Raw genomic sequence first — 16907 nt, 5'->3', positions numbered from 1 at the left:
TGCTTTATATAATATGCCTTTTTACATGGGTATTGTGATTCCTAAAGAGTAGTGATTCAGCTATTTTTGTTTTTAATATCTAAAGTATATTTCTTAAAGGTGATGCTGGGCTAAATGGACAACCTGGACCAGTGGGACCTCCTGGGATGCCAGGAATAGGTGTTCAAGGACCACCAGGACCACCAGGGATTCCTGGCCCAATAGGCCAACCTGGTAAGATGGGAATAAATATATATTTTGTAGCACTCATAATATATAGGCTGGTTAACTCATCAATAAAGTTAAACCTATGTAACAGTCTTCCAGAAAACAGTTTTAAGAGGTAACACTACTTGTGTATGATTTTGTAAAAATGAAAAAATGCAGGACACAGCTTAAGACCTACTTTAGTCCCGCTATTGCCCCTGGCTTGTTTATCTGAAATTGATCTATTTCCAATAATGCAATTTAACAACTACAATATGTTACTATTGATATGTAACTGTTGAGCTAGATGTATTTTTAAAGCATAGACACTAAAAATTTCTAGTGTTGGTCATTTCAGACCTGAGTAACTGTATAGCATTAATAGACCTTCATTTGTGGAATCTCTTAACATTTCTTAGCACGTGAGAACTACAGTTAAGGTTCAGCAAAACATACTGTAAAATATATATATATATATATATATTTTTTTTTTTTTTTATTGTTGGGGATTCATTGAGGGTACAATAAGCCAGGTTACACTGATTGCAATTGTTAGGTAAAGTCCCTCTTGCAATCATGTCTTGCCCCCATAAAGTGTGACACACACCAAGTGGATGTGGAGAGAAGGGAACACTTTTACACTGCTGGTGGGACTGCAAACTAGTACAACCTTTCTGGAAGGAAGTATGGAGAAACCTCAAAGCACTCAAGCTAGACCTCCCATTTGATCCTGCAATCCCATTACTGGGCATCTACCCAGAAGGAAAGAAATCCTTTTATCATAAGGACACTTGTACTAGACTGTTTATTGCAGCTCAATTTACAATCGCCAAAATATATATTTTTAAGCATTCTCATTTACTTTTCTTTTAAAAAAAAAAAATGAGTTTATTTTTTTCATCTTTTGTTCTCAAGCCAGCAATCACTTTGCAGGTCATCAGCACTCTAAACTTTTCTTTTAAATATTTCTTATTGGATACTAAAAAGGTTTTGTCAACATATAACCTAATGAATTTGCCTCCATAGATAGAAAATCATATGATTTATCTAAGTTTGTGTGAGAGCATATTGAGTTTATGGATTCTGAGCCATCTGGTGATATGAATTCTTATTATCTTAATCTACACAGGCACAGTAAGGGCCACCATGGGGCAAGCATTATGTTATTGCAAAATACTGTAATAATTCATTAAATTAAAACAAATAAGGAACATTTAATTATTCTTTAACTCACTGGAATGCATCATAAGGCTTAAACACATAGTCAGATGTATAAAATACATACACTTACTTGGAAAACAATGGAAATATATTTACTGACCTTAAATACCAATAGATATTTTGCTAGGCTAAAAATGTAGTAACACCAGTTAACAATATAAAAAGTCTCTAACGTACTGTTATTTTTATTTATGTCCTATTTTTAAAAATGGACTTTATGGCATAGTGTACCTTTTTTACAACCTTTGACATATCACGACTGATTTAAAAATAAGAAAACTTAAGAGCGTTGTTTTGAACCAGGTTGTTATAAAATAGCTGCTTCACCATTTACGGAAAAGCCATTCTGTCCAACTAACATAGCAAAGAGATATTGAGAGAGAAATTATTTATTTTTAGGTTTGACCATAAAAGGTTTCATCTGCTATTTCACAAAGATGTATAACATGAATTTATCAGTTCTGTTGTGTTTTGTCATTTGTTTTCTTTCCAAAAGATACATGAGGTTTTTGGAAGCATTTTGAATTCTTAAATCACAGCTGAATGAGAATTTTAAAAAAAGATCATCATTAATACCAATCTGAACTAAATATGAATATGTTTATACATGCTTCAGGCTTTTTCAAAATAGCTAATAGTCTGCAATGCTTTATGTATTCAATGTTCTCTTTTTCTCTCTCACTCTCAACTTATAGGGATATGCACATATATACATTGATTGATTGATTGATGAGTTCTAGATAGGATGGGTAGGAAGAAAAGTAATAATACTGAATTCAACTTCAACTATCTATTCTGTAAATATAAGCATTAACATCTATTCTAATTCAAGATTTTAACTAATAACAATAATAATAATTTTCAACATATAAATGAAGTAAACAGCAAGTAGCACAAAAATGTATTGAATTCTCTCTTAAAATAGAAGTGTTCTCAAATCACAATTTTATTTTTACTAGAAGATGAATCACATTTTATTTGATATTAGCCACATATACTCACTTTTAAGTACATTGTACTTATATTACCAAACCACAATATTACCTTAGCCCATTCTGTTTAAATATCATAATTTCTTTCTATACATCTGAATAATGGAATGATCAGCAATACTATTCACAATATCTTGATAAACCTGAGATGCATAACTGGAATGCTAACTATCAATTTTTCTTATAAGAAGATTAACATACTTGTATTTCATTTTACAATAGACTTAATACAAAGTATTCTATATTGTCATCTCTCTAGTGTAAAATGTTTGCATTATGCTTTTTAGCTTTTCTTTTGACTCTACTTTTCTACTGTCATTTAATTAAACTTTTATTATTTTCCTTTCTCTTTGCCAAGGCAAGCTATACAGTTTAATACACATTTGTAAATTTAGGTCTCATTAAATATGAATTCCTTATTTAGCCACAGGGAAATAAAAGAAAAATTGCCAACAGATTAGAAACAAGATGCATTTCATCTTATGACCTACTAATCTAGGTAAAAGTGGAGGTTGTTGATTCTTGTTATTTGGTTTGGCCACTAGCTAGAAGATTACTGCTGTAATGAATTGTTTTAGAGAGAAGTTAAGTATACTCTATTCCATGTCCACAGATTATACCTTAACCTGACCCAAATGTATTGAAATGCCTGTCCGGTCTCAGGACAAGGTGTGTGGCTGAATCAGCTAAAGAGAAAAAATATCACAACTAATGTAAATCAGAACAAACAAACATAAAACAATGAAATTCCAGGAAGTATTTGTGATTCTCATAGATGAAGGTGAATGCATTATAGTTTTAAATTTTGAGGGAAGCTGTGAAACCCTTGGACAGGATAAGGGAGATTGGGTGTGTGTGTGAGTGAGAAAAGATCTCACATAAAATGCATGTTTTTGAAATTTTCCTTCCTTTCCCATTAACTGGCTACATTTGGCTGCCAATAAATGTAGAGAATCTGTATACCCCTATATAGCCTCTGTAGACATATCCATATAGTTCCTATTATTGTATAAGGAAATTCAGTAGCACATTTGAAATTATATTGACTTTTTTCATCCTGGATCTTACCAGGATGCCTATTCCTGACAGTATTAATGGAAAAGATCTATGCTGTGAAAAGTACAGTGTAATGTCTATTACTACTAATAATAATAACAATGAAGAAAGAAATCCTTGCCTAGTACATGTAAGTTGTTTGCTCATAGCATCCACTAAAAAATAATGATTTATCTGTACTTAACCTGTTACAGTATAAAATATAATTAATTTTTAAATTCTAACTAACCTTTAAATTCCAAAGAAATTATTTAAAGCAGTACAAAGGTCAGAAATAAATAAGAATGTAAAGCTGACCTTCACCAAAAAGTGTACCTTTTTGTGTAGTAAATATTTTATTGTATCTTCATTGGCAAATGCATTTCACTAATAGAATGTGCTATATAAACATTTTAAGAAATGCCTAAAATAAGTTCCTTTACTTATTCCTAATATGTGATAACAGTGACTCAAAGTCTCATAGCTTCTATTTGTAGTTTTATGTTCTAATCTTTACATGCTTGGTTTTGTTTACTAACCCAATGAATCTTTTGTACTTTACTTCTCCTTGGGTGGCTCAACTTGCTGCTGAGCTATAATTCCTTGCCTCAAACTTCAGGTTTACAAGGTCCTGCTGTTCATTCTCAAAATCCATATCTTAGAGCTTTAAACATGGAAAACTAACAAGATTTCTCCAGATTTAAGTTTTTGATTTCTTCTCATTATTTTGTAGAACTGTTTTCTTGGAGCATACTTCAAACGACAAATTATATTGAAAATGCAGTTATTAAAAAATGGTTAGCTATAATATAACAATAGGTAGTGATACAAATAGAGCTATAATAGTGCTCATTATTAGGTATCATATTATATTTCACATATATAATAGCATGAAATCTCTTTCCTTTTTATAGTATTTTACTATGAAATGGCAGCATTGGAACCACCACGACTGTGCCAACTTAGTGGAATTCTGTAATCTTCAAGGTGAATTTAATGAGTTGAAGGGCATGCTGGAATATGACATCAAACATCTTAAAATCTGAGCATCTTGCTCTCTATAAAAATGATCACCAATGAATCTTCAACAGTAAAGTTAGTTTGTATTATTAAACAGACACTTGGAATGATCATCTGGTTTAGCCCCCAACTACCAGTCAGTGACAGCATTATTCCCATTCAGCAGATGAGAATCAACAATCTTCAATGACTCACATAGTGTCACAGCTGGGAGGCTTTGGAGTGGAAACTTGCACAAAATGTTTAGTGTAATTCTTTTCCCATAAACATAATCTTTTTAGCCACTTTCTTTCTTGGAGTTGTTCAGTCTTATAGAAACTTAACAAAGGATTAAGTATTTTTGCAGTGTCATTTTTTTTCCCCTCTAAAATCCTGGTTGGAATAATGAGAAACAAAGGTAACAAGAAAAACTAACAGTAATTCATAATTAAAACAACATATAAAACAAAGCCAAAATAAAGTCAAAATTAAATTAAATTTCTGACATTCAGTAACTAATAATTTTTAGGGATCATAGGTTTACTAATAATTTATAATATGGTAGAACAATGCAAACTCAGCTGTTGTCAATGGACTAGTGTCAAGTCACAAACTATTATTAGGGCAAAGATTGAGAATAATCATTTAGAGACTTTTATAGCAATTTACTAGTGTAATTATATTTGTTCAATTCAATACAATAACCAAAAAAAAAGCAGGTTTTTATTTTGTATGTCTTTGGTTTTTTATTTCACCTTTAGTAATTTTTATTACATTTTATTTTTTAAAAATTAGTCCATGGATGAATTGGAATTAAGAAAAAGATTAATCCTTTATCAGAAATAATTTGAGAAGCACTGCCTTGCAGAAATATGCTTGAAAACCCTAAGGCTTGAATTTTCAGTCATTTTATGTACATGATGCCAAAAGTAGCTTTAACTCACTCTTAGGTTTGGTATACACAGGATTCTATCACTTGTTTCCTAGAAAAATAACCAGATACATCTTTTAAAACTGTGCCATTTATTAATATTGGTATTATATTAACTAGGTTTACATGGACTACCAGGAGAGAAAGGGAATCCAGGGCCTCCTGGGTTTGATGTTCCAGGACCCCCTGGTGAGAGGGGCAGTCCAGGGATCCCTGGACCACCTGGTCCTGTTGGACCTCGAGGATCACCAGGGCTCCCAGGAAAGGATGGTGCCTCTGGATTTCCAGGTAATTTGTTTAAAGATTTTCTTGATTTGGATTAAGGAAATTAAAACTTAATTTCTTAATAAGACTTCTTAATATGACTCTAGTGGATCATTCTGATGTTGCGCTTTTCTGAATTGACTCTGTGCCTTAAGGAATAGTGTATAAATGTCTCTGATTGTAGGAAACTCACTTTGCTCTTTGCACTACACTTTCTCTGTGGAGTTCTAGTTATATATTACTATGTAACAAACAACTCCAAAATTTAATGGTTTAAATCAACCTTTTTTTTTTTTGTTCTCATAGTTTTGTGGGTCAGAAATGAAGGGACGACTTGACTGGGTCATTTATTTCTAACCCATATGGCCCCAAGTGGAATGGTTAGGGATGAAGGTTATATTTACAAGATGGTACTTCTCTGATACTTGAGTGTTGCTTGGCTCGCTTAGCATCTCATCCTTCATGGTGCCTCTTAACATGGCTTGGTCTCCTCACATGATATTAGTATCAGGGGAGTTGCTCCCTTTCCATGGCAGCCAGCTTTCAGTAGAGAGAATCCCAAAGACAAAGATGAGTGTTCCAGGAACCCCAGATAGAATTGACAAGACTTTTTTTTTTTTTTGAGACAGAGTTTCATCATGTCGCCCTTGTTCGAGTGCTGTGGCATCACAGCTCACAGCAACCTCAAACTCTTGGGCTTAAGCGATTCTCTTGCCTCAGCCTTCCAAGGACTACAGGCACCTGCCACAACACTGGCTAATTTTTTTGTTTCAGTTGTCATTGTTGTTTTTTAGCTGGCCCGAGCTGGCTTCGAACCCGCCAACCTCAGTGTATGTGGCTGGGACTGTAACCACTGTGCTATGGGCACCGAGCCTAGCAAGACTTCTTAAGATCTAGCCTTGAGAGTCACACAGAGTCATTTTTCAATGATGAGGCACAGAATCAGCCCAAATTTCAGGAAAGGGGGCTATATATAGGTGTGTATACTAGGCAATATGGGAGTCCATCTTTGGAGGTTAGCTACCTGAGTGAGTCTCTTTCATGGGTATCAGCAATAGTGGACACTAAGGTCACAGCAGTGAAAAGAGGTAAAACTTAACAGTGCTTTTCCCCTATCCCTCAATAGTTTTCCACTTAGCTTCTTAAAACTTACTTTTTATGTTTCCAAAGTCAAAGAAAAGCAAAATTTACTTCTTGATATTCTTCAAAGGTGCAAAAGGTGAAATGGGTATGATGGGACCTCCAGGCCCACCAGGACCTTTGGGCATTCCTGGCAGGAGTGGTGTTCCTGGTCTTAAAGGTAATGTTCAGAGTTTGCTGCCAGGTGCATGTGAGAGAGAAAATTAAACATTGTTTTATATCAGTAGAGAATGTTTTCTTTTTTTGTTTGACTGCTTTAAAAATAAGCAATGCTTACTTGCATTTTGTTTCTATGTGACATGGCATTTAAATAGGTCTTGTTTTCAATTTGGTAACATGCTAATTTTGGATACCATGAAATACATTAAATACTTAGCTCAAAATAAGAAAATATAAAGGTTATGCTTTTTTTTTATTGTTGAGGATTCATTGAGGGTACATTAAGCCAGGTTACACTGATTGCAATTGTTAGGTAAAGTCCCTCTTGCAATCATGTCTTGCCCCCATAAAGTGTGACACACACCAAGGCCCCACCCCCCCATCCCTCTTTCTGCTTCCCCCCCATAACCTTAATTGTCACTAATTGTCCTCATATCAAAATTGAGTACATAGGATTCATGCTTCTCCATTCTTGTGATGCTTTACTAAGAATAATGTCTTCCACTTCCATCCAGGTTAATAAGAAGGATGTAAAGTCTCCATATTTTTAATGGCTGAACAGTATTCCATGGTATACATATACCACAGCTTGTTAATCCATTCCTGGGTTGGTGGGCATTTAGGCTGTTTCCACATTTTGACGATTGTAAATTGAGCTGCAAGAAACAGTCTAGTACAAGTGTCCTTATGATAAAAGGATTTTTTTCCTTCTGGGTAGATGCCCAGTAATGGGATTGCAGGATCAAATGGGAGGTCTAGCTTGAGTGCTTTGAGGTTTCTCCATACTTCCTTCCAGAAAGGTTGTACTCGTTTGCAGTCCCACCAGCAGTGTAAAAGTGTTCCCTTCTCCCCACATCCACGCCAGCATCTGCAGTTTTGAGATTTTGTGATGTGGGCCATTCTCACTGGGGTTAGATGATATCTCAGGGTTGTTTTGATTTGCATTTCTCTAATATATAGAGATGATGAACATTTTTTCATGTGTTTGTTAGCCATTCGTCTGTCATCTTTAGAGAAGATTCTATTCATGTCTCTTGCCCATTGATATATGGGATTGTTGGCTTTTTTCATGTGGATTAATTTGAGTTCTCTATAGATCCCAGTTATCAAGCTTTTGTCTGATTGAAAATATGCAAATATCCTTTCCCATTGTGTAGGTTGTCTCTTTGCTTTGGTTATTGTCTCCTTAGCTGTACAGAAGCTTTTCAGTTTAATGAAGTCCCATTTGTTTATTTTTGTTGTTGTTGCAATTGCCATGGCAGTCTTCTTAATGAAGTCTTTCTCCAGGCCAATATCTTCCAGTGTTTTTCCTATGCTTTCTTATGCTTTTTTTTTTAAAGTCAATCTTTATAATTTTTAAAGAATTTCAGAAGAAAGAGGGATTATTAATTTGAGTATAAAAATATGTATGCACTCAAGTAATTCATAGACAATAAATAAGTAGTATAAATGTTTTAGGTGGCCAGTGCCCTACCCAATTATGAAACATATAAATAATCTTTATATGCACTAATCCTGGATAGATAAAACTGATCTTCTATATCTTTCATACATATGTTGATTTTAGGTGACAGTGGCTTGCAGGGTCAGCCAGGATTTCCTGGTCCTGGAGGAGAAAAAGGTAGTAAAGGAGAGCCTGGCCTTCCAGGCCCTCCTGGACCGATGGATCCAAATTTAGTTGGCTCGAAAGGAGAGAAGGGGGAACCTGGTTTACCAGGTGAGTAGATGCATTTATTTATGAATACATTCTGGTATATCAAATTTTGTTAATGAATGTTAAGTTTCACTTGATTCATACTGTTTCATCCATCAACTTTTTTTATTTGTATAAATTTAAGGGATAAAAGTGCAATTCTATTACAAGGATATTTTGCATAGTAGTGAAATCTGGACTTTCAATATATCCATCACCTGAGTAATGTGTATTGTACCCATTGAGTACTTTTTCATCATCCACCTCCCTCACACCCCTTGAACCTCTGAGTCTCCAGTGTCTGCTGATCAGCTTTTGAGTATTTTATTTTAGTTTACTTGTCATGAACTATGAGGTTTTAAAATAGATTCAGGCAGTCACCTTCAAGCATTCCAGAAGGTAGTGCAGGATGTGGTAGAGATAGATATGTAGGCACAATGACTTGGAAAACAGATTTCACTGTTTAGGAAATTTGCAGGTCCTTTTGTAATTTTTTTCCCCTTGAAATCAGATGGGAATGCATAGCATATTTTTGCATTGAAGTATATTGGTTTCCATATTATACTTTGCTTTTAAATACAGTTGATTATTATTCCACCTTCACATAATAAAGAAGTATTAGACAATAAACAGGCAAGCTCAGTCCTGGGGGAAGTCACTGAAAGTAGGTCTAGGGATTAACTGTGTTATTATAGTTATTTTATTAGAAGCAAATAATGTATAAAACATATGTTAATATCAGGACATCATAAAATATGGGTAAACATAAATCATTGTATTATATAAAGCACTATAACATGACATGTATAGAATAGTCTTTTAAACAATATAAACTGTTTATGTGCAGCTTATGATAAATTCTGTGGCTCTTTTTGTGTCTCAAACAATGTTGTCAGTCTGTGTGGGCACATTAGTATGTGTGTGTATACACAAATGTTACAAGTTTCTCTATGAGCACAATTTGGTAGGATTTTTCCTTTAAAAAGAATTTAAGATACGCAGTTTTGTGCATAGTCACAAAATAGGGAGAGCATCCTAATTTTTTTTTATGACTGCTGAAACGAGATATCTATCTTGGCTTATCCCTCACAAATCTTCTTTTTCTGCCACCTGTGCTTTCTGTGTAATAGGGACTGTAAACTGTATTTGACCTCTATTATAATTATTAAATATAGTCAGAATCTAAGAGATAGCCTAGAGATTATTTATCCTAATTTCTTCGCTTTACATTGTTAGAGACTGAGGCCCAAAGAGGAAATTGAGTTAATCATTGAGTGCCCTGAATTTCTTGGTGTTCAGTAAATAAAAAGTGAAGGACTTTACTATGAGTCCAGTGCTAATGGTTCTTACTATATTAGAACATTGCTCATTCTTCAAGTGCACTTATAGTTTAAAACCTGAGTAGCTTGCTTGCCAGATTTATTTAATGAATTAATGAGATCAGACTAACTTTTCTCTTCTCATCCTTGGTAGGTATTCCTGGAGTTCCAGGGCCAAAAGGTGACCAGGGTTTGCCTGGAGACCCAGGGCAACCTGGACTGAGTGGACAACCTGGCTTACCAGGCCCATCAGGTAAGTTTGATAGGCCATTTTGTAGCAATTGGATGGCTCACCTTGAATCTTGGAAAAGTACGGGAAAACCTCATTAGCTGACCACCTCTCTACATGACCACCTCCTTAAGTTGACCTGATTTTCATAGACCAGACACACAACATATATATGTATTAGTACAGTAGGTTTAGTTCCTTACGTTGACCACCTCTGTATGTTGACCTGTTTGTCACAGTTCCTTTACAGTCAACTTACAGAGGTTCTACTGTAATTATGTATTTATCGTATTTGGTGATGCTTTGGATCTGGTAATGATAATACTGCATATACTAGGAAAGCTACTGACATAGGGTGCTTACTTGGCACAGTAACTGAGATAACGCCGGAAAGGCTATGTTAACCACTGTGATAAAAATGTGTCAAATGGTTTACGAAGTGAGTGTATGATGCCCCATAATCATATCATTGTATACAGTTATGATTTAATAAAAAAATTAAAAAAAAAATGTTGCCATTTCAACAGAGCAGTTTTATAGTATATTTTGACTTGTTCATTTAGTTTCTTTTTTATGCATCAGGATATAAACAGAATCAGAAGTATCATCCAAGTAAAGTTCTATGTTTTTTCTTCATATATATTGTAGCATATACAAATAAGACAATTACCTGGTAGGAACCTGAAGAATTCGCCTTTTCCAGTTTTTTTTACCTTCAGATTAGTCAATCATTAAATCATGTAAAGAAAATGGCTGTTGATTATATTTTTAAGAATTTCTAGCAATGAAAATTTCACAATCTCCTTTGGTACTTGATTACAGCATTAATCATCCTTTCAGTCAATATGGTTGTTTTCTTATTCCTAATAAAATTATTTTTTACTTATTTTTAATTTTCTTTTTTTTCATTTTCTCTTAGTTTGACCCCTAAGAAAATAAAGAGTGGATGATCCTCATCCTTATATGATCCTTTAGTTCAGTTATTCACTGTATAGACTCCACATCACACTGCCTTAATATATTCAGAAAGAGAGATTCTATCCCTGTCTCTCTCTTACATCTGCATTCTCTTTTCCAAGTTGGAAGTCAGCATGAAAGAAAAAATTTTTAAAATGTTTAAAAGAACATGGTGGAGGCGGTGCCTGTGGCTCAAAGGAGTATGGCTCCAGCTCCATATACCTGAGGTGGTGGCGAGTTGAAACCCAGCCCCGGCCAAAAACTGAAAAAAAAAAAAAATTAAAAAAAGAAGACAACACGGTTATTGGAAAATACCTAGGCAACATCACAGAGCTCAAGCACCTATGTGCTAGGGGAAATGTGCAAACAAAGCTACTATGCATATTGGGGTTGAGGCCTAGTACCTCTCCATCAATTCTTATCTCTCCCTGGCCTAATGTACTAGGGCTATTTCATGACAGCTTACACCTTTTTCTCTTCCTAATCTCATGTAATCAATCTCTATAGTAGAAAGTAATTTCTGATCTTTTAAAAACAAGCTTATTGGATTTATCTGTGAAAATACAGTAAGAGTAGTTATATACATATAATAAATAGGGCTTCAGGTAATTGGAATTGTTTTAGGGCAAGAAACAAGGTGCCCTGGTAAAAGTGTATCATTTGTGAAAAAAAAAAAATGGTTTTTTTGGAGACCTCTATTACCATGGTTATATTGTAATATGTTCCTTAATAGATTTCTTAGATACCTCTTGTTTGTTTTATGCTCAGTATATCTGTGCACCTTAATAGTATATTAAGATTCAATCATCCAATGCCATGCTTGCATTTAAATTACTACACATTCCAAGAAACCAGACAACCCCAGTATTGCTGACTTTTCTTCATTTTAACAATTTAACTTTTCTAGGTCCTGAGGGTAACCCTGGTCTCCCTGGGCAGCCAGGACTTATAGGACCTCCTGGACTTAAAGGAAACATAGGTGATATGGGTTTTCCAGGTGAGTAATGAAAATATCTGAAATATTTTGTCCCATTAATAGAAGGTTGTTCACTATGTTTTTATCAGAAAAGAGTCTGATAGACTCAGACTAAGTTAATATCTAAAGAAATCAGTCGGAGTGGCAATTAAGGGACAGAGCTTTATAAACTTTAAAAGTTATAATTTACCAACATATCTTTCCTCCAGCTACACCCCTTTTATTTAATCATCCATAAAAAAATTAGGCTTTTTTATATTTCACTGGTTGTGAAGCTTATTGTTATATAACTCAAAATTTGCAGAGCTTTTTATCTTTTGGCTTGGTCATATGCATCTTATTATTATTATTTTTTTAGAGGCAGAGTCTCACTTTGTTGCCCCCGGTAGAGTGCTGTGGTGTCATAGCTCACAGAAACCTCAGACTCCTGGGCTCAAGTGATTCTCTTGCCTCAGCCTCCCGAGTAGCTGGGAATACACGCGCCTGTCACAAGGCCCAGCTATTTTTAAGTCATATGCATCTTAGATATGCCATGAGTGAAGAATGTTTTGTAAAATATTACATATTGCATATTTAAACAGGTCCTCAGGGTGTGGAAGGACCCCCTGGACCTCCTGGAGTTCCTGGACAATCTGGCTCCCCAGGATTACCTGGACAGAAAGGAGACAAAGGCGATCCCGGTGTTTCTGGCATTGGTCTTCCAGGTCCTCCTGGCCCAAAGGTAACCTTACTGTAGGCATATGCCTGAGCAGATGTTATTTTTTTCTGAACACTCTGCTGGTTTCTAATTTTTCATTAAACACATTGATGTGGTATATGATGTAATATATTCTGGGTAAGAGATGTGTTCTTACTCTTTTCTCTAAGATTAGAAGAAGATACATTTTCAGGTTTGCAGAAAGTCCAAATAAAAGAAAAGAACCTTTCTGGTTTCTTTATTTTTCCTTCATCTTAATCTCTGATTATGTTTCAATAAACCAAAGGCATAGTTTTGCCTGGATTTGGTTTTCCTTTTTTAATGATGAAGTTGTTGGTCTTTGTCTTAATATTATTCACTTATTTGAATAGACTTGTAAAGTAATGTAACAGACACTTGATGAAAGTATAGTAGTATTCTTAACTGTATATCTGAGATAGTTCTCTGAATATGCTTTACATTTGCTTTTACTCTCCTAATCAATGTGAAAAATTTGGTGGTATTTCTCAACTGATCAAATTTAGAACTTGTTTTAAACTCATTGGACTCAACAGGAATTTATTGACAACTGCTTAGTGCCATGTCAAATGATAGTAACTCTCTAGAGCATGCAGTCAAACCACAGACCTAAAGAGGATTACAGAAGGTGTTATGGTACTCAACTTGCATAGAATTAGTGAAAATTTCCACTGAAATAAGAATATACTGAATTATATTTGAAAATAATTTCCTTTTAATAGTATACAAAAGACTTTAGTTTGTCTCGTTGATCACCTCATTGTAAAAGATAATCAAGAGAAGTTTCTGCTTATTAATCTCAGTTTAATAAGGGAAAGTTTAGTGAATGGAATTTTAATTCTTCTGCTATATTTATTTTACCAGTAATACATAAACACATGTTTAAAAAATAATAATAGAGACATGCAAAGAGTAAAAGTGAAAATCTCCTTCATGTCCCACCCTCTTTTTCTCATTCACTTCCCCGTGGAATCCCACTGTCAATAGTTGTCATTTTGTACCTTAGATTTGAGATGTCCTACATTTAGTACAGAATTATTACAAGGCCTTATTGATATTAAAAAAACACTTTGTAAAAAAAGAAAAATTATAAAACACTCTGTACATATTATTTCTTATTTCTTTATATTGAAACTGGGACTAAAGTCGATGATGTCTAAGATTTCAGTTCCAACTCTTGAATTTAATGACTCAGTGGAATTGTATGAATCTGTAATATTCTTTTAATATGTCATAACAATTCTAGCCCTCATTACACCTTCTGAAAATCTAATCATATGCACATACTACAGATTTAGTGCAGTCATAATTCCTGATGGCTTTTTTATTGAAATTAACAAGTATATCCTAAAATTCATATGGAAATGCAAGGAACCCAGTATAGTCAAAGAAATCTTGAAAAGAGCAGATTTGGAGCACTCACTCTTCCATATTTCAACTTACTACAAAGCTATAATAATCAAGATTATGATACTGTTATATGTAGATGTAGAGATCACTAAAATAGATTACATGCCAGCAATAAATTCATACTTTTTTGGCTAACCAATTTTTAACAAATACACTAAGACAATTTGTTTAGAGACAGAATCTCAGTCTGTCACTCAAGCTAGAGCACAGTGGCACTATCATAGCTCACTGCAACCTCAAACTTCTGGCATCAAGTCATCCTCCTAGTTCATCCTCCCAAGTAGCTAGGACCACAGGTCTACAACATCACACCTAGATAATGATTTTATTTTTTGTCCAGACAGCGTTGCTCAAATCGGTCTCAAACTTCTGGCCACAGTGATCCTCCTGCCTCAGCCTCCTGAAGGAATAGGATTACAGGCATGAGCCACCACACCCAGCCAACTAAAGCAATTTATGAAGAGGGAAAGAATAGTCTTTTTAGCATATGATTCTGGGCAACAGAATATCGATTTGTAAAAGAATGAATTTTAAGTAAGGCACAGAAAGATATATATTTATTTCGTGTTCTCACTCATATGTGGGAGTTACGAAAAATTTAACTCAACAATGGTAGACGGTAGAATCTTGGTTATCCGAGGTTAGAATGAGTAGTAGGAAGGGATTACCCAAGCTTAGAAAGACTAGTAGGTAGGGGAGGATAAAACAGGCATCATTATATCACTAATGAATATAGATGCTAAAATACTCAATAAGATCCTAACAAACAGAATCCAACAACACATCAAAAAAATTATACACCGTGACTAAGTCGGATTTATCCCAGGGTCTCAAGGCTGGTTCAACATACATAAATCTATAAATGTAATTCAATACATAAACAAACTTAAAAATAAAGACCATATGATTCTTCCAATTGATGCAGAAAAAGCTTTTGATAATATCCAGCATCGCTTCATGATCAGAACACTTAAGAAAATTGGTATAGAAGGGACATTTCTTAAACTAACACAGGCCATCTACAGCAAACCCACAGCCAATATCGTATTGAATGGAGTTCAATTGAAATCATTTCCACTTAGATCAGGAACTAAGTAAGGTTGCCCATTGTCTCCATTGCTCTTTAACATTGTAATGGAAGTTTTAGCCATTGCAATTAGGGAAGAAAAGGCGATCAAGGGTATCCACATAGGGTCAGAAGAGGTCAAACTTTCACTCTTCGCAGATGACATGATCGTATATCTGGAAAACACTAGGGATTCTACTACAAAACTTTTAGAAGTGATCAAGGAATATAGCAATGTCTCAGGCTACAAAATCCACACCCATAAATCTGTAGCCTTTATATATACCAACAATAACCAAGCCCAACAAACAGTCAAGGACTCTATTCCTTTCACAGTAGTGCCAAAGAAGATGAAATATTTGGGAGTATACCTAACAAAGGACATGAAAGATCTCTACAAAGAGAACTAGGAAACTCTAAGAAAAGAAATAGCCGAAGATGTTAACAGATGGAAAAACATACCATGCTCATGGCTGGGAAGAATCAACATTGTTAAAATGTCCATACTGCCCAAAGCAATATATAACTTTAATGCAATTCCTATTAAAGCTCCATTGTCATACTTTAAAGACCTTGAAAAAATAATAGTTTGTTTTATATGGAATCAGAAAAAACCTCGAATAGCCAAAACATTACTGAGCAATAAAAACAAAGCAGGAGGAATCACGCTACCAGACCTGAGACTGTACTATAAATCCATAGTGATCAAAACAGCATGGTACTGGCACAAAAGCAGAGAAGTAGATGTCTGGAACAGAATACAGAACCAAGAGATGGATCCAGCTACTTACCGTTATTTGATCTTTGACAAGCCAATTAAAAACATTCAGTGGGGAAAAGATTCCCTATTTAACAAATGGTGCTGGGTAAACTGGCTGGCAACCTGTAGAAGATTAAAGCTGGACCACACCTTTCACCATTAACTAAGATAGACTCTCACTGGATAAAAGATTGAAACTTAAGACATGAAACTATAAAAATACTTGAAGAAAGTGCAGGGAAAACTCTTGAAGGAATCGGCCTGGGTGAATATTTTATGAGGAGGACTCCCCAGGCAATTGAAGCAATATCAAAAATACTCTACTGGGACCTGATCAAAGTAAAAAGCTTCTGCACAGCCAAGAACATAGTGAGTAAAGCAAGCAGACAGCCCTCAGAATGGGAGAAAATATTTACAGGTTATACGTCCGATAAAGGTCTAATAATCAGAATCCACAGAGAACTCAAATGTATTAACAAGAAAAGAACATGTGACCCCATCTGAGGGTGGGCAAGGGACTTGAAGAGAAACTTCTCTAAAGAAGACCGATGCACGATCTACAAACACATGAAGAAAAGCTCATCATCCTTAATCATCAGAGAAATGCAAATCAAAACTACTCTGAGATATCACCTAACCCCAGTAAGAGTAGCCCACATAACAAAATCCCAAAACCAGAAATGTTGGCGTGGATGTGGAGGAAAGGGAACACTGCTACACTGCTGGTGGGAATGCCCACTAATGCGTTCCTTCTGGAAGGATGTTTGGAGAATACTTAGAGACCTAAAAATAGACCTGCCATTCGATCCTATAATTCCTTTACTAGGTTTATACCCAGAAGACCAAAAGTCACAA

At 34.8% G+C, this 16907-nt stretch overlaps 1 protein-coding gene across 2 annotated transcripts in view; it reads left to right on the top strand.

Annotated features, from left to right (window-relative positions):
- The window catches only part of COL4A5 (collagen type IV alpha 5 chain), a 325984-nt gene that overhangs the window by 207434 nt on the left and 101643 nt on the right, over positions 1-16907 (top strand). For both annotated transcript variants that reach the window (XM_053579991.1, XM_053579992.1), the window contains exons 30-36: positions 100-213; positions 5485-5652; positions 6839-6928; positions 8495-8644; positions 10094-10192; positions 12033-12122; positions 12683-12822. In XM_053579991.1, the coding sequence (XP_053435966.1) occupies positions 100-213; positions 5485-5652; positions 6839-6928; positions 8495-8644; positions 10094-10192; positions 12033-12122; positions 12683-12822 (851 nt within the window). The remainder of the gene's footprint in view (positions 1-99; positions 214-5484; positions 5653-6838; positions 6929-8494; positions 8645-10093; positions 10193-12032; positions 12123-12682; positions 12823-16907) is intronic.

This window comes from Nycticebus coucang, chromosome X, assembly GCF_027406575.1.
Source record: "Nycticebus coucang isolate mNycCou1 chromosome X, mNycCou1.pri, whole genome shotgun sequence".
Lineage (NCBI taxonomy): Eukaryota > Metazoa > Chordata > Mammalia > Primates > Lorisidae > Nycticebus > Nycticebus coucang.
This window is presented reverse-complemented; position numbering and strand designations above follow the sequence as displayed.